The sequence below is a fragment of the Schistocerca americana genome, chromosome 8 (assembly GCF_021461395.2).
Source record: "Schistocerca americana isolate TAMUIC-IGC-003095 chromosome 8, iqSchAmer2.1, whole genome shotgun sequence".
Lineage (NCBI taxonomy): Eukaryota > Metazoa > Arthropoda > Insecta > Orthoptera > Acrididae > Schistocerca > Schistocerca americana.
Window position 1 is genome coordinate 461846821 of NC_060126.1, and position 19607 is coordinate 461866427.

The window sequence follows — 19607 nt, forward strand, 5'->3', positions numbered from 1 at the left end:
TTGACAGTTGACTGGTTTTTTATCATTTTCTCAAGGATGTGAGCTTACAGGTGATATTGAAATGACAGTTTACCACATAAAGAACTATGGCTCTAGATGTAATCTGAAGCAAAAATACCCTACTTATAATGAACACCATTCCCATATCAGTTTTGATTGATGTCACGTTTCCCAGACACTTATGCACAACAAATAATTCAAAAAATGAAGTGTTTTTCAGACATCTGCAATACAATCCATCAACTCCATATTTTCATGGTTCATAAGTATACATATAAAAGCAATCACCAACTATGACAAATCAGGTTTGGAAATAAATAACTGAACATTGTGTCTACTCCATTTGCTTCTGTCAACTACTCATATCACAGGACACATTCTGTATTTGGTGGTTTTTCTATTTATGTTTACATACTTTAAAATATAACTGATGCACCACATTATAAATCTTTCAAAAATGCATCTTCTTTCGCACAATTTATTCCAGAAAAATATTGGGAAATGTGACATCACCATACAAAACTATTACTTCTGTTCCATGTTAGTTTGTTTCATTATTGTTGAAACAGGAGTTGTTATGAAACCAAGTTTGAGGCATAGAGGGATGAATATGTCAGGCTGAGGTAAAGAAAAAAAATTGAAACCCACTAGGTTGCACCTTAAAAACTAGGCTAACAACCCTAATGATCAAAGCGCTAGGTTCTTGTTTCCATCACAGCACAATAATGATGAAGTGTCTTATGCTGAGACTGATGACCATAGCTGTTAAGTCTCACAGTGCTCAGAGCCATTTCTTATGCTGATAATGCAAAGTCTTGTGTGAAACTGGAATGGGACGTCTCAGCCACATATTCTAAACAAGTCTAAAGTCTTTCACAATTTAGTGGAAAAGCATGTCCATGTGGGCACTGTCAAGAGTGTTATGGCTGTTTTTCAAACTGTAATTAAGTATTGACAGATCAACAGCATAAAGTGTCAGAAGATAACTTTGGTGCTATGGCAATGCTATCTTTTGAAAAACTTTCAAGTGCACAGTTGCAGATTACTTTCTTCTTTAATTGATTAGATTTAGTCATCTTAATGAATTTACTTTCTTTTCAGTAATGTAATCATATGTGATACAGTGCAAATAATTATGAAGTAACTGATAGGTTTTTTATCATTTTCAGCATAACACTGTAAAACAATGAAATAAAACTAAATAAAAAGTATATGGTTCTTCAAAAATAAACCAGGAACTAATACCAAAATTCTGTGAAAATAACACAAAAATTGGCCATAAAATAAAGAGATTTTTTCCTCTCCGTATTCATAACTTATTACAATTTGTGGGTTGTAATATGGTATTCATGTTTGTATTTTAAAGAGCTCAACTCATTTTTAATTTTAAAAAAAATATGCAAGCAATCCATATTAATTGCCCTTATATAATAGGTTTCAACATATTCAACTAATGTTTATAGTACTCAGTACAAATGCAGTTTCTGCTAATTTTAAGTTACTTGTAACAACTTACACATACAGGGAAAGGTGCAATTGAAGTGCCTCTAAAGATAGTTATTTCATTTATTTCTATAACATCAGTTTTATTTAATAACTTAAAATTTGACACAAACACAACACATACACTAAGATTCTCTTTTACGATTCTTTTTGAACATTTAAAGGTCATTGTATATGCTCCTATGAAGAACAATTTATGACAACAGTTAAGACTGCTCATGTAACTCACTTTATGACAGACATATCCAGTCAGTCACAGACATTAACATCCATCCATATAATACCTGGCAGTTTACAAAGTTACGCATCTGAAAGAGCAGCTACACCAGGAAGAACTTTACCTGTAACGAGAAATGAAAGCCTCATAAATGCATAATTGAGGCTTAGCATATCAACAACAATTATAAATTTTTGAAAATATAATAGGAAAGACAAAAACATCTATTCACCAAATGGCAGCAGGAGAAAACACAAACACAAGTTAATGATATGTGCAACCTTTCGAAGTCAGTGGCTCCTCTTCCTGGTGGAAGGGTTGAAAAATAAGGAACAGCGATGAGGGAAAAGGATGGCGAGATTCAGGAAAAGGGAAAATTATGGAAAAGTCGCCCTGAAGCCCGAGATTTGAATACCTGAGAGCTTAAAGATTGAAGATGGAGTAATAAGTAAGACAGATACTACTGACAAAACACTGTGCAAGAGTTAATAAGAGCTTGAGTTTCTGAGAAAAAATGCTGAGACTGAAGTAATGAAGGTAAATTAAGCCCAGGTGAATGGTGAGAAACAAGAACATGTTTTAACACCAATTCCCATGTGCAGAGCTTTCAAAAACTAGTACTGGAAAGCGAGGTAGTGGACAAACCAAACGGCACACGCTGTGCAACAGCACACGCTCTGCAACGGGATATGGTGCTGCCTGTGTACACACCCTCTGCTTATGCCCATTAATCCTAATTGTGGTAGTCATACCAAAGTAGAAGGCCAAACGTGTTTACGTAACACAGCTGGTCCACCACATGTGTCGTTTCACAGGTTACTCTCCTTGTGATAGTGTATGTTTTGCCAGTTACATGGCTGGTATAAATGCCAGTAAGATGGTGCATAGGACAAGTCTTACAGCAGGGAAAGTCACAGGGGCAGGAACCATAACAGTGGGGAAATGGGTGCAGAAGCAGCACAGAGTCTTACCATGATACTGCAGAGACTGGGGACCACAAAAAGCTATTCTAAGTGGTGCACAAAGTCTCTGACAGAATGGATGTCATTTCAGGGTATGATTTTAGAAAATTATAGCCCTGTTGAAGAAGCTGATTAACACATTCAAGACCAGGATAGTACTGAGTGACAAGAGGTGTGTTTCTGAGTTGTATTTTAGAGGAATCAGCAGCACCAGTATTGCACATGATGGCCCGGCAAATCTGCTTATGATCTAGGCTTGTGGGGTAATTAAGCCCAGTGAAGGCTGAGGTGAGAATGGTGGTGTATTATTGTAAAACATCTGAATCTGAACAAATAATATGTTTGCTTTAAATGCTAAAGTTGTATTGGGGAGAGGAGACATTTGACATGGAAAGGATGGCAGCTCTCAAAATGTAAGTATGTTGTTTTTTAGAAAGTTTAATTTGAACAAAAGTGTGAGCTGACCCTCAGTGAGGAAGTGATCAACATCAAGGAAAGTGGAATGGGACCTGGAATAGGACCACATGAAATTTCATCAAGAGAATGTATTTAGAGATTCTAAACAATTTAACAGGTCAGCCTCACCTTGAGTCCATATGGCAATGATGTCATCAATGTATCTAACACAAACCAGGGAAAGCCCCCTCCAAGTGACCCATGGAAAGGGTGGCAATGGAAGAAAACATCCTGGTACCCATGGCAGCACTCCTGATTTGTTTGTGTGCCAGTCAAAGGTAAACTGTTAAGTATAAAGTTGGTTAAGGTGAGCAGGAAGGGTGTCATGTTTGGAATCCGGCTGGTGCAGGTTGAAGTAATGTTCAGCAGCAGGCAGAAACACCATGTACATGGGGATGTTGGTATAGAGGGAGGTGGCATCAATGATGAACAGCAAGGTGTGCGATGGGAGCAGGATGGGCACACATTTTAGATGATCTGGGAAATGGTTGGCGTCTTTAATGCACGAAGGAAGTCTTTGTACTATAGGTTGCATGTGTTGCTCAACTAAGGCAGATATACGTTCAGTGGGTGCTTTGAAGCCAGCAACTATGGTATTGCCAGGGCTTTGTTTTAGGGTGCAGAAACAACTAGTGTCATGCACAGGGATTGCTGGGGTGATTGAGTTTTTGGAGCTTAGGAACAAGGTAGAATGTGGGAGGTGGGAGTGTGTGGTTTGGGTGGTGTAATAAGTTCATGGATTGAGGTGTTAGTGTTTGTGAAATGCCTGAGGTTTTACTTCAACAAGGCTATGACTTCCTAAAATATGTTCTGAAATGATGTCCATTCTATGACACTTCCTACCACAGGGTGTATACATGGACAAGGAAAAAAAATTCCCCAATTTCTCCCGGATTTCCCGGTTGAAAATACACTTTCTCCCAGTTTAAAATACACTTTTTCCATGTTAAGTGACAGTATACTTTTCCTCGGCACTGTAAAACTTATCAATCCTTAGAATGTTTATGGTTTTCTACACAGACGTAGAATTTGCCGGCACTTTAGAAAATGAAACCCAGGGGGGAAATAAGCACGTTTTGGAAATATCTTTGATGTGCAGCAACATGTGTGCTGCATTTTTTCGTGTTACGGAGGTATAAATTCCAATTCCACGAAACACTGCATGTTACTTTCTGAAGCAATGAAATCGAGATTGCGATGCACTTTTGTGAGCCAGTCATAGCTCATGTCACGTGATCTCACCAGCTAATGACAGCATAGGACACGTGATGTAGTCAACCAATAGCAAGATCACTCTTAAGTAGCGCGAACACACAAAAAAGAAAAGTTAATGGTGGAAATTAATAGACAGTGTTGCTACAAGAGAAACAAAGCTTTCACATATAACATTCGTCTCTAAGATTACGAAGCTGCAAGAGAAGCTAAGCTTCCACATATAATGCTGATCTTTTTGCGCACGTTACACTTTAAGAAATATCACACAACGTGCCAGTAAAATTTTTAATAACGACGTAAATGTCTGATCTTCTGGCTCAAAATTCTTCTAGATGGTCGTCCTCAAAGAGTTGATTTTTGAATGAGAGTCAAACGCTCTGTAATTTAAGAAATTCATCGTACGTTCTCGCACATAGTTCATCTTGCGTAAAAGGAAATTTACTTTGAAAGTAACGCTTTTCAAACCATCATTTGCAAATTTTCCCGTGAGAGCGCCAGATAACAGGCGTCACTGCGCCTGCGCAGCTACGATGACGCAGGAAGCCCGCATGTTCGTACATGTAAAACATTAAAAGATCTTGCATTATGTCATAAAAGAAACAAGACATCAAAGGAGACTTCAGGAGCATCGGAATTTCACGAACCATACTAAAATGCATAATTCGGCTTAAAGTACACAATCGAACGTCCAGATTCGGATGTACATTTTCTTGACTACCAGTACTCTACTATCTCATGTTTGGTTCATTATTATGGCATAACGCCATACGAGCTAGAAGATGGAAAATGGGCACTTGGAATGCAGCGAACAGTTGAAACTAGCCAATAGTGTGAAATTAAACACTTCGTTTCAAATACATTGACTGCCTCAGCGCAAAAGATTAATAAAAGCCAAATCTCTTTAGCAAACAGACGTCATTGTTCTGCAAGGCGATTAATGCTTGACTGTCAGAAAGGTGGAAATAAAACCTGAAACTAACAACATATTTTAGCCTTATGTAATTATGCGAACGTATTTTAATTCATTTGATAGCTACCGGCCACAGAAATCCTTTTTGTTTTCACTTAAAGTGAGAGCAATAACCGAAGAGGAAACAGCAAAATCACTAAACGTAAATATAGGTCACATGGAGACTACCTACCTCCCCACTTCTATTCAGACTGCTCTGTGCATCAGCCCCGGATCTACGATTTCTGAACAGTAGCAATTTAGACAGTGACGCCAAGCCACACATCTGTAGCCAGAAGCGGGAGAAGGTACTAGTCACACGCGACTCAACTGCGCACGCGCAAGAGCCCGCCCGCAACTGCTCAAATGAATCTAATGTAAACAGCTGTCACGTCAAGCTCATAGGAGGCAATTTGTTGTTAGGAAGCACTGCATATTTTTCGTGATTATGCCAGCTAAATTTGATCAAATAATTTAGCAAGGGAGCTGCTACTTTGAAAAAAGCTGTTAACTCATTTATACTAAATAACTGCACTTTATCTCCTACTAGAAGCTGAATATTTACTTTATTACATTAATATTTTTCAAAGAACATAGTTACCCACTTATGTAAGTTGAGTACAGTTCACAGTACATTACTATTTGTAAAGCAGATTTACAATGAACAATGCTACTTGCCTTGTAGCTAACATAACTTTTCAATTTTTGAATCTACTTATTCATATAATTTGTAGGAAGAACAGCTTTAATTTTCTTCTGAACTGATTGGAAGTCCTAATATCTTGCTTTATGTTAGACTAGCAACCCACCCCAGGTTTTTAAGGGTAGCACAACGTGTGTACTGCCAGACAACTTGTCTGGCATAGAGGTAAGTTTGTTTACACACCACTGTGTGGAGTTGTTATTAAAATTCAGAGAACAATGGTAGGTAACTGAATATCATCACTCTCATGACAAATAATTAAAGCAGTGCACTGCAGGAAAGTTCTCAGGAAGCACAACTTAATTGACAATCATCATAGTTCAGCCCTTTTGCTTGAAATGTTTATATTTATATTTGAAAACCTTCCTCATTAAGCAGTCTATGTATTTGTGAGAACCATATAAAAATTCCTACAGTAGTTTCTGAGATTAGCCAGAACATACAGGCAAATTGTGTGTGTGTGTGTGTGTGTGTGTGTGTGTGTGTGTGTGTGTGTGTGTGTGTAGAAGAAAGAAAAATATGGAAAAAGGGAGCTTGTTGAATACCTTTGCACCATAGTACATAACTCCACTGTGAACCACAGACAGGGAGGCAAAACATACATGAAAATCATTTTTGTGCCTTATTTTAACCGTGCAAAAACTACAGTTCAACTGAAACTGATTATCATCAGCAACAAAAAAAATCAATAAGCAGTTAATTATGATGGAAAGTGACTAAGAATTCCAAGATAAAGAGACCCACAAGATGTTTGGTTATCTACGTTACACAATGTTATAACTGTTTCTGCTTCTGATAAATACTTCATTTAATTTGGTTGCACCGCTCCAGAAGACAATTCCACAATGCAATAAGGAGCGACAGTATGCAAAATTAAGCAGGCCCCTTCTCTTTAGACAACACAATGAGTGGTAGTTCTAAGAACAAACCAAGCTGAACTAAGCTTGTTGATCAGTTTAGCTACATGTTGACTCCATTTTAATTTTTCATCCAGCTGGACTGCAAGAAATTTTAGACTGTGTTAACTTAAGTGTTTGACCATTAATGTTTACAAATCATTATTGTTTGTTTGAAATTGTATACCCCTCACAACCACCATCCTCCCACCATCCCAATAACCAGCCACAAAAGAGTATCTCCATCACTCAGTACCATGCTGGATTGGAACAAGTGAACCACATCCTTGCCAGAGCTTTGATTACCAATCATCATGCCTTGAAATGAGGGACATCCTACTAGAGATACTTCCATCCCTCCTAAAGTCATCTTCTGTCGACCACCCAACCTCCACAACATCCTAGACCATCCCTATGCCACTCCCAATCCCAGCCCCTTACCACAAAGAACATATGCCAGTGGAATGCCCAGGTGCAAAACCTGCCCAATCCACCCACCCAGCATTTACTATTCCAATCCTGTCACAGGCTTATCCTAGTCCATCAGGGGCCAGGCCACTGTGAAAGCAGCCATGTAACTAGCTCTGCTTTTGAACACTACCTTGCCCAACACCTGAAGGATTCTAAACCTACAACCTCCTTCCTGGTTACCATGATCAACTACATCCTCACCCACATTTACTTCTCCTTCGAAAGCATCACCTACAAACAAACCTGGGGTACTGCAGCATGGGGCACCATCGTGATACCACCCAATGGCAACCTGTTCATGGGTGGTATAGAGGAATCCTTCCTACTCAGCCAGAATCCGGAATCCTTCACCTGGCTCACATTAACTGATGATATCTTCATGATCTGGATCACGGGTGAGGACACACTATCCACATTCCTCCAGAACCTTAACACCACCTTCCCCATTCAATTCAGCTGGTCCTCCTCAACACAACAAGCCCCCTTCCTAGATGTTTAGCTCTTCCTCAAATACAGCTATATCAGTATCTCTGCCCATATGAAACCTACCAATCCATATCAAACCTACAAACCACCAGCAAATTCTCTGTGTCAACAGTTGCCACCCATTGCACACCCATTCCATACAGCCTACTAGCCACACGTGGCCATCAAAATACACCTAGTGTCTCACTGAGGCCTTCACATACTGTAATTACCCTCCTAACTTTGTACAAAAACAGATCTCCTGTGCCTTGTCTCTCCAATCACTCACCACCTCCCAAATTTCCACCATCCAGTCATAGAGGAGCATTCCCCTCGTGAGTCAGTACCACCCAGGGCTAGAGCAACTGAATCACATTCACTGCCAGTGTTTCAGCTACCTCTCACTGTGCCGTGATATGAGGGATGTCCTACCCACTATCCTTCCCATCCCTCCTATAGGGGTATTCCACCACCCACTGAGCCTACACAATATCCTCATTCTTTCCAGCATACCCCTGCTCCCAACCTTTTGCTTCATGGCACATATTTCTGTAATAAACCTAGCTGCAAGACCTGTCCCATACATCCTCCCACCACTTATTCCAATCCAGTCACAAGTGTTGCCTATCCTTTCAAAGCCAGGACTACTCATGAAACCAATCACATGATCTACAAGCTAAGCTGCAACCACAGTGTTGCATTGCACATGGGCACAACAACCAACAAGCTGTCTGTCCACATGAATTGCCACCGGCAAACTGTGGCCCAGAAACAGCAGGACCACCCAGTTGCTGAGCATGCTGTCCAACACAATGTCCCAAAACAACATTACTCATTTCAATGACTGCTTCACAGCCTGTGCCATCTGAATAGTACAAGTGGGAACTCTCCCTGCAATATATCCAACATTTCTGTAACTCTCCTGCCCTCAACCTTCAATAGTCCCTGTTCTTCATCTACTATCCCCTTCCCTGTTCCCACTCTTAGCACTACACAGCCTTCTATTCCATCAATGCACCTACTGTCTTTCTATCCTCCCTCTCCCCCCCCCCCCCCCCCACCCCATCTTACCTCCTGGCTGTGCTTAGCTTCCCTACTCTCTCCCCACCTCGACCCCGCATGCTCCCACAGCCAGCACTTTACCATCCTCCACCCCTACCCTGCTTTCCCTCCCTACCCCAACCTCCTCCTTACCCTCACCAACCACACTGCAGCTTCTCCCATCAAGTATTGTTGCTTGCAGTCTGGCCTCATCAGACAGAGGCAGTGGTTGTGTGTGTGGGCGCACGCGCGTATGCGTGTGTGCAAGAGTGCGTTTTGTCTGAGTCAGAATAAGGTCTTTTGGCTGAAAGCTCACTTGTTTAGTATTCTTTTTGTTGCGCCCACCTGCGACTCAACATCTCCACTATATGGTGAGCAGCAGTCTATCCTTTTCAAAATACTGTCCTAGTTTGTTTTCTTATGCTACACGAAATTCTGGTACTGGTATCCCCAGATGACAACCTACTATCTCCAATCAACTGCTAAAACCCACACAGAGAGAATATATTAGAATAGAGTTAACTGTTGAAACATTCACAGTCAAGTCCTAAAACTCATCTGAGAAAGTAGTTCTCATCCTACACTAATAACAGAGTTGCAAAGAAACACTCTTCTGTAATGAATCTCTGTGCGAGAGTTGTATTAAATGCACTGAAATGCAATAAAGATTTTTGTACAAATGGGATCTGAAGATGCAATCATGAAACACGATAACAGTGCAAACCATTCACAATGATGAACCTACAATGAAGAAATTAAGACATGACAATTGAAGATTTCTGCCAGACTGACTAACTTAGGTTTCCTGTCACAGTGTCTCTTGTTCTTTGTCATCCTCCTCCTTGTTGGTCCAAAGATTGGTTTGAAACAGCCCTCCATGCCAATCTATCTTGTGAAAGCATCTTTACCTCTGCAGAACTACTTCAACCTCTATTGCTCACTACAATTATGTCTTTGTTTCTCTCTACAATTTACTTCCTCCCTTTCCCATCATCCCAACACTTTTCTCCATGGACAAACTGACCATTCCTTGATACCTCAGAATGTAAACTATCAACCAAATCTTTGTTGTAACTAACAGCTTCTGTAAATTCTTTTCTACACAAATCAATACAGAACCTCTGTCAGTTATTGGATCTACATCTTCAGTATTATTAAGTATCACATTTCAGAAGCTTCTATTCTTCTCCCCCCTGGCTGTGGCTAAGCAAAGTATCTGCAATTTCTTCCAGAAGTGCTTGTCCTGCAAGGTTTGCAGAACTTGAAACAGAAGTTTGGAAGGTAGGAGACGTGGTGCTGGCAGAAGTACAGATGTGAGGACATGTTGCGAGTCATGCTTGGGTAGCTCAGTCAGTGGAGCACTTGCCCATGAAAGGTAATGGTCCCCCGACTTCAAGTTTTGGCCCAGTACATAGTTTTAATCTGCCAGGACTTTTTTACTTCTGTTCTTGTATGAATTGTATCATGCATGTTTCACTTATACACCAGACATATACCACCAGAAAAGACTTCCTAACACAAATTTATATTCAATGCTAAATTTCTCTCTTTCAGAAATGCTTCTCTTGCTATTGCATCTGCATTTTGGTGAAAGTATAGCTCAGTGCCAGTGGCACACTCACATGTGTTTCAAGTAGTATTATCATCAGTACTCACTGTGAGGCATCATAGAAATGAAAGGGAGTTTGTCAACTGCTGGTTCTACACTTCCAATGAAAGAGCAGTGACAGAAGACATGTTTTGAAGTAAGAGATGATGAAACATTGTCACATTTTCAGGCCATTACACTACAACCTTGTAAGTCTTAATACAGTCAAAGAAACAGTCAAATATTTGTGACAACCAAGACTATAAATTTATAATGATGCTCTTTTCACTCACAGCAATTTCAATTTTGCTATTAGGTCTCAATCTAACTTACTCTCTTAAATCATGACATATTAGAAAAAAAATGTGTCAAATATTTCTTACAATATCAAACAAGAGAAGGAAATAAATTGCCTCTTCTCTCACCTGTGATTGGTTACATGAAAATACCAGCCCACTGGCTACACAAAACCAACGGTCCCAACCTATGAGCAGTAAAGAAACACCACTGATTGCCATGGTCCTGAATCTAAACCTTAGCCCTGCATTTTACATCCTCTCAACTTTAACTGTCATCATGTTAAATTGCTACACAAGTAGCTACACTCTTCTACTACTTTTGTCTTATTTAGTTCCTTAACTAAGTTGCTCAGCATCACCTGATTTAGATCTTCTATATTTCATCACCAGTTTCTGCTTTTGTTGACATCCAGCTTATAACCTCTTTTTATACCCTATACAATCCACTCAACTGACCTTACAGGTCCTTCACCATCTGCCAGTAATAGAATTTCAGCTACAAACACCTAAGTTATCATTTCTTCTACCCCAACTTTAATTCTATTTCTAAGTTTCTCTTTGGTTTCCTTTACTGCTTGCTCAATGTGCAGAGTAAATAACATGAGAGATAGGCTTCAATCCTTTCTCACTCACTTCTCAACCACTGCTACACATGTCCATGTCCATCTCTAGTAACAGCAGTCTGATTTCTGTATAAGTTTTGAACAACTCTGTTTTATGCCCAATACCTTCAGAAATTCAAAGAATATTCTTGTCAACATTGTTGACAGCAGTCTCCAATGAACAAATGTTCCGGTTTTCTCAGTCTGCTTTCTGTAATGTGTTTAAAATTAGTTGTTACTCGACTTTTGGCTCACTGGAGGGGACATGATTTCATTGGTGAGCTGGCTTTCCCTATCGCACAGCCAGCGATTTGGCTGGTAAAGCACTCATGCTGCTACACCATGGATAAACAGTATCGCTTTGTGTCACATATTAAATATATCAATGTTTGTCATGATCAATGTTTGTATTTTATGGCATTTTGTGTTCTGCGGTCATTAGATGTTGTGAACAAGTGTATTGTGTTGGCACTGCATTAATAACAGAGTAGCATGTCTGAGCACAAGCTTCACAAATGTCCAAGAACACATTCATTCACTGGCTGCGAAGATATCTAGTGTTGGAAGGGGAATTACAATCCCCAGCAAAGCTTAAAATTCGTATGCTCTATGCACAATTATTTTGAACTCTAGTGCAATACTGGTGGTCCAATTGTAGATGCTACAAGAGTGGTGGACAGAACAGTTGCCGTGCTTAATGTTCACTGACCCACGGTACTGCAAATAATGGAGCAACACCAGGCCATTCTTTACTTGAAACTTTGGGCAAGAAAAGAAGTTACAAAATGCGGGTAACCAAGATGGAAGCATTGAAAAGATCATCAGTGAATGGAAAACCCCACTTTAAGTAAAATTATTTTCAGCCTCAAACAAACAGAGCTGTTCAATGGGAGTAGGCAGTCCTTTGAAATTGTCTTTGGAAGGTTTGTTCTGGCACGAAAAGTTTTTGTCTCTGACATCTATCATTGACAAAAGTGAAATAATGGCATGGAGAGGACAATATCTGCATGCCATGAGGAGCTTTTTATTTTAACATTGTGTAGGTGGATAAGATGTTGGTTAATGTATACCATATGCTGAGGAAAGGGTGGACTGACTGCACAGCACAAGGAACGACTAAAGCACAGTCAGACAAGTGTTACAGGATAATCATCCTTCACACTGGCTCTGCTAGTGGCTTCACCGGAAATGTTTATTGCTGTTCGGTTCGAGGAAGCAAGGCAACTATCATGAGGAAATAAACACCAAAGTTTTCATGGAGTGGTTTTCTAATGTTCTGCTGGAAAACATTCCCCAAATTCAACAACAGTGATGGACAATGTGCCATATCACTCTGTAGTGATGGATAAAGTTATGACAATGCAATGGACGAAAGGAGATATTTTGTTCTAGGTTCAAACATATGTTCCACTGGATCAAATTTAACCTGGAATTAATAAGGCAGAGTTAATGGAATGTGTAGCACTGCTACCAGGTCGACAAACTGGCTAACGCTAAAGGGCACAGAGTAATCAGGCTCCTTCCAGATCACGCTCATTTAAATCAGGCAGAGGCGAGAGGTAGTGTGGCAAGAAACAAAACAAAGTTTGCACTCAGTGAGGTTGAAATGCAACAAAGCCATTGCAAATGTTACCTCACAGGACTGATCTGAAGTTGTCAGCTATACCAAAAAGGTAGTTGAGGAGACGTGGATTTGTGAAGGATTACTGGAAGGACAGATTGAAGAGATGGTCATTTCAGTCAGCTCTGGTACCAATTGCAGGTCTGGGGAAAGAGGACAGGGACAATTCTTCCCTTGGGATTGCTCCACTTACACTATAACTGTACAAAAGATTGATTTCACAGCTCTGTTCAGTACTGTTTCTTTACTGGCAAAGAATGTTTGCCTGGCGGACAGCTAACGGTTGTGACCTAAAGTAGGTGTGAAATTATCTCCACCTACTGACATGCTCAGCACACGCTGGCAACTACGATTCCCTGCACTCACTCTGTACTGAATTGTCAAAAGTTGCAACTTATTTTAAGTGCACTATAAGGTAAATAACAGGCTCAGTACTACCTCATGTGTTCGTAAATTTCTCAGGAACCTAGACTGATCTTCCCCAAGCTTGGTTCCTACAAACTTTTCCATTCTCCTACAAATAATCCAAGTCAGTATTTTGCAGCCATGCCTTATTAAGCTAATATTTTAGTAATATTCACACCTGCCACCAGCTGTCTTCTTTGGAGCTGTAATTATTGCATTCTTCTAGCATTCTCAGGTTATTTCACTTGTCTCAGATACCTTGCACACCAGATGGTGTAACCGCTATGACTGGCGCTCCCAAGGATCTCAATAATTCCGAGTAATTTCCTGCTCCATGTGCCTTGTTTCGGTTAATCTTTCAGTGCACTGGCAAATTCTTCTTGCAGTGTGATATCTCCCCCCATCCAACTTTCATCTACTTCCTTCTTGCCTTTCTGCAATATTGCCTTCTCCCTCCCATCTTTCAAGCTATCTCTCAACTGCCTAGTACTGGCTTGCCATCTGACCTCTTGATATTCATATAGCCATTTTCCTTCTCTCCAAATATATCTTTAATTTTCCTATGGGCAATATATAACACGTGAATCCCCAAAGTTTCAAGGCTGGGTTAACAGAAAACAGAGGAAAAGATAAGATGGTGATTTTAATGCTTCAGAAGCTTTGCATAGCCTCTCTCCATTGGAAAACAACCATGTGAAACTTCAGTAAAGTCCTCCTTTGGTATGAGGTTCAACTGACAAGTCACATTCACACTACCATCATCTTAGTGACCCATCAGAGATGTATTCTGAGCTTCATCATTTTGTATTAGGTTCGTATGGATAAGACAGTCTCGACATCTGTGATTTCCTTTTTCCAAAGAACTGTCCATGTTCTGCATTTTAATCAAGTCGTGGCCTGGAACACTTAATTTAGAGATTTTCTGTCCATTACTCCACTGCGATTTGCAGCAACGAAAACACTGACATACTACAACCATACGTATCCACTACGTAACACTGACAGCTCTCAACCGATTGGTCAAATGTATACCCATTTTTACATTTGTTTGCTCAAGCTGCAGCTGTAGTTACTGTGCTGACATTTTTATGCCAGAAAGAAAACCAGTCTCTGAACTCTTCGGATGAATGTTACCTTTCCCATAGTCATTGCTGCTTTTACAGTTCTGCATTTCTTCTCTAGCCATTTCAGCTTTGCCATTTTGCAGTTCTAGTTGATCTCATTTTTTTTATTCTCTCTGGCCTGTTTCATTTGCTGGAATTTTAAGTTCTCTCCCTTTATCAATTAAATTGCAAAGTGCATTTCCCAAGGATGTCTAGTGATCTTTGTATTTTCGCCCATTTGATCATCTGTTGTCTGCACTATTTCATTCCTTAAATATTCCCCATTCACTTTACAATGTATTACTCTACCCCATTTCATTCCACAGTTGGCAAACATTCCCTTTGAAACTTCGCTGAAGGTATTTGTCAGGCGTGTAACCTTTGTACGGAAGTGAAACATGGCTGATAAAAAGTGCACCAAAAAGAGAAAAGAATAATATGAAATGTGGTGTTGCAGAAGACTGCTGCAGATTAAATGTGTAGATCAGATAAATAATGATGTACTGAATCATATTGGGAAAAAAAAATTATGACTACTTGATTAGGAGAAATGATAACTTGTTACAAGGCATCAAAGAATCATGGATTTAGTGATGGAGGAAAGTGTGGGGAAAAACCCGGTAAGCAGGTTCAAATTGCAGTAGTTAGGCAAAGATGTATAGAGTGTTGCACAGGACAGACTAGTGTGGAGAGCTGCAGCAAAACCAGTCTTCTCATTGAAGACAACTATATTACACAGAAGCTTGTAGATTTTTATGTCTTATCCATGTCTGTTCTCGGAAAGCAGCAGAGCAATTACAGCACTGTTACCGTTTTGGGGATTTCACAGAAATTCTGTAAACAGTTTTGTATGTTCCTTTAGTACTTGCCTCCAGCTTTAACGACTTCTAGTGACATAGTGACTGGCATCATTTCTAGAAATGTCATTTTCCTCGTTAACAGTGTATATTTCACATTTATCTTGGTACTGCACAAACATTTATTGAATGTTTTCATTTTGTTTTTTTCATATTATTATTGTTTTCAATCAGTTTGCTACATAAATTAATCACCTCTTTCTTTAAGTATGTAACTGATATTTTCCAAGATACTTAACTTGTTGCTCAATTTAATCTGGTACACTTCTCTAACTTAAGTGACGAAGGTTTTCAGTTCTATCAACAGACAGGCAATTTGACAATGATGGGGAAGAATGGGACATGGAAACATCCTTGTGTTTTTCAAAGGTATTCTCTCGTAATTTATGTAAAGTGACTTATGAAATACATGAAAAATCTAAATGTGGATGGTTGTACAGGTACACTGCCCTTCTAAATGAGAATCTAATGTATAAAATCACTACACTACCTAATTCCGTTACTCGTAGGTCAGCATACCATATATTTCCGATTTTCTGGCTGAAAACTAATGAAAACTAACTCTAGCTTCGTATCTACTATTACTCTGTGCCTTACTAGTCTGACCCTTGCAACTTAAACATTATTTAGGACACTGTTGATGTTCGTTTTATGGGCATTAGGCTGCGGTCCAAAGAATCTGCCTAACGTTTCGTCTTCCAATGCTGGCGACATCATCACAGGCTTTAGTGACTCAAAGCAGGTAAAGAGTAATTAACTTAGAAAGCTGAACTATTTACAGCTATCAACGCAACACAATGTTTGGGTCATGACATCGTCAGAACACTGCCTAAGATCGCAGTCACACTGACATATGCCATGGACCTTGTAGTGGGAAAGAGTTGGCACTGAGTTTTATTTAGCATTAAGATACACAACTCATCTAATTTCAATTCGCCTTTTCTTTTGAAATTCTTTCTATGATCCTGTATTTCTATGGGCGCTCTGCACATTCTAGTGTGGTAACTATTAGATCTTGCTAAAACTACAGTGTCAGAGAAACGAATTTGGTGGTTTCCTGGTCCTCGTTTATTATCTGCTTACTGCTGATTTATCTGTCCTGTCCAGGTGACAACTGATCTCATGTACCTTAAAGGGGGTATTAATGCTTATTTTTGTAGTTCCTATGTACACTTGGCCGTGAGTGTAAAGGATTTTACATACTCCTGATGTGGCAAGTGGTGGGCCTTTGCAGAGTCCAAATATTCGTGCACCTTTCTCGCTGATTTAAACGCTGTATCAGTACAGTGTTTCCTGAGTACTTCACTGATTTGATCTGTGACAAGTAGAAGAACTGAAATTATAGAAGTTGTGCGCCTTAGTGTGACATAAAGAGTGCCAACTCTTCCCGCAATGAGTTCCTTAGCATTCATTAGTATGACTCCTTGTCTTAGGCAGCAGTCTGGTGAAATCACGAATTGACCGATGTGATGTGTTGATTCCTTTAAACAGTTTGGCTTGCTGAGCTTTTAAAAGTCTTAACTGTTTTCAGAGTCATTAAACCCTTTGACGTCCACAGCATTGAAAGACAAAATAAACATTCGGCAGAGAAATGTGTACTGGATTGTGGTCTAATGCCCATGAAACAAATATCAGTAATGACACAAATACCAGCTGTGAAAACTGTGCATTCTGATTATTTAGGACAGTCTCATTCTGAACAATTTCTTTGTTTGGTAAAATATAGTCAATGTCACTTCTAGGTTCATGTTATATTTGCTTTCTTCTAGAAGAAAGTGTCACCATGTTGTTCTCTGCAAATTCTACTAACATACGACCTCTGCCACTTCTGCCAGCATATGACAAGTCTCCCACAAATATTTTTTAATATTTATCCTATTTTTTACATTTTATTGCCTGAAACAATAATTGTAACCTTAGATGACATTATACACTTCATTTCCTTTCTGTTTGGGTTAAGAACAGAATATAACTTTTTTTAGAAAGTTAATTGAACTTCTTATTTCTTGTCCAAACCAGTCAACTTTGGCTGCAAGAAAATATCTTAGTATTTTGTTTTTTGTCGGACTGAGCGTACTGATGCAATTATTCAGAAGCGATACTTATTTAAGTACACTTTCACACTGTGGTTTATAACCATTTAAGTGATGATTTAAAGAAGAGACAAAAAGATTTTAAATTTTTAAAAGAATGAAACAGGTTACGTATGTGGCCATCTAAAACGCACAGAGATTATAAAGATGACTGAAAGTAAGCATGGTAATGAAAGGGTCACAACTTTTATTGTTCTTTCACACTTACCTTCCAGCAACTCAAGGCTAGCACCACCACCTGTGCTTACGTGGCTGACTTTGTCTTCAGTGTCCCATTTGGCACAACACGTGGCAGTGTCACCACCGCCAATGATTGTGATGCAGCCTCTTCCTGTAGCTTCCACAACAGCATCCATCATTGCTTTTGTTCCCTTAGAAAAGTTGTCAAATTCGAACACACCTGCTGGGCTGAAAAAGCATCACTACATCACTGCAATATTCAGTTACTTTTCATTAGCAAGATTTGAGTGCTTGTATAATGTAAATCAATGTTCTTATTATATGTCTACTTTCAATCCATGCCAAGATATTGTGTGATTCAGTATTTGCTGTGAGAGCAAAATGCCTGTAGGTAAGAGCAGCAAGAGGTCAGATTTTGTTTATTATAGTGGTCTGAAAGAAGAATTATAACTAGAAGGAGAATGGAATGATGTACTAAGCGTCTCAACAAATATGGAGAGAACGCTGTAGAGAATACTGAACACAGTTTAAAATCTCTTGTTTTAAGGTCATAGTTCTAGTTTTGTGTATTAAAGTTATGGGAAAATGTTATATGGATTAGCTTTAATATTTTTATTCCTGTATACAGGATCTACAGAACCATTCCTTAACTGCTTTTTCACCCTCCAAATCTCCACTATATCATGTTCATCTGCCCCATAAATTACACCTGACCCTTCACCCCACATCAAAATCTCACCAATGTCAGTTTCACTACTGAACATGTACCTGCTGGTAGCACTGACTACTAGAAGTACCAGACGTGAAAATAGTATAGTACAGATGCATGTGTAAACAAAAAACTTTAGTGACAGTTTCATCAAGAAAATAGTTCTCACCCATTCCACACTATAACTTTAGCCCTTCCTATAGGCTGTTTGAAGAGAACAATACTTTTTGGACCAACATCTAGTCCCATCCAACCATCAGGAATGCCTTCTTCCAGTGTAGCAGCTCCAACTTGCGCATCTTCAGCAAACTTATCTGCAGTTACAAAGTCTACTGGCAGGTGTATTAATACTTTGTTCTTCTCAGCCTTGGCTACAAGATCTTTTACAATGTTTGCACCATCTTCATCATACAATGAGTTCCCAATCTGTGAAACAGAAAGTAACAGGTAAGTACTAGGTTTGGTAAGAGAAGAAATGGTGCAGAAAATGACAGAAAAGGAAAAGTGAGAGTAAGCATACAGGAGTGGGAGGCAACAAGCAGAGGTTCAGACCAGGGGAACTGCAGGGACACAGGATCTGCAGCAATGGAGATGGTTTCCACCCATGTAGTTCTTCTCGTGTACATCTTTCCTAAAGTTTCCAAATACTTTGCACACTGTATATAAATTATTATTATTATGAACACATTAAACATGTTCAGATTGGTGCAAGCTGTAGTAGTCGTTCAGAGGTGAAGAAGCTGCATTAAACCAATCTTCAGACTGAAGACAACAACAGAAAAAATTAAGCAGATTACCCTACAATGGCTTAAATCATACTTATCAAACATAAAGCAAAGAGTTAGCAACTCTTTAAACGGGGCAAATTATAATTCTGACTGGAAAAAAATAGCTCAGGATGTACCAAAAGGCCACAAATTAGGCCTAGTCCTATCTCTCTTATATGTTAATGACTTATTAAAAAGTCTCCCATCAGTTCTATTTGCAGATGCTACTTCTGTCTTAGATGAAAATCTGGATTCAGAAGAAATTCTCAGATCTGTCATCAGTACCCTCAGAACCTTAGAAACTTGGTTTCAGTTAAATGGTTGGATCTAAACATATCTAAGATTCACATGATGCAAATCATATGGACCTCAATACAAGAAAAGTATATGAGGCACTGACCTTGAAATGTTATTACTCAGTGGATGAACTCAAGCAAAAACTGCAAATTTAAGCTGGATACAATGTGTTACATACCCCAAGAAATATCATTATAGTGTCATTATT

The 19607-nt window shown here is 39.3% G+C and overlaps 1 protein-coding gene across 1 annotated transcript in view; it reads right to left on the minus strand.

Annotated features, from left to right (window-relative positions):
* Positions 1-1552: 1552 nt before the first annotated feature.
* The window catches only part of LOC124545342 (phosphoglycerate kinase), a 51458-nt gene continuing 33403 nt past the window's right edge, over positions 1553-19607 (minus strand). Inside the window, exons 6-8 of the mRNA XM_047124241.1 lie at positions 18505-18761; positions 17655-17854; positions 1553-1844 (exon numbers count right to left, since the gene is read on the minus strand). Coding sequence (XP_046980197.1) covers positions 1804-1844; positions 17655-17854; positions 18505-18761 — 498 coding nt within the window. The 3' untranslated portion in view covers positions 1553-1803. The remainder of the gene's footprint in view (positions 1845-17654; positions 17855-18504; positions 18762-19607) is intronic.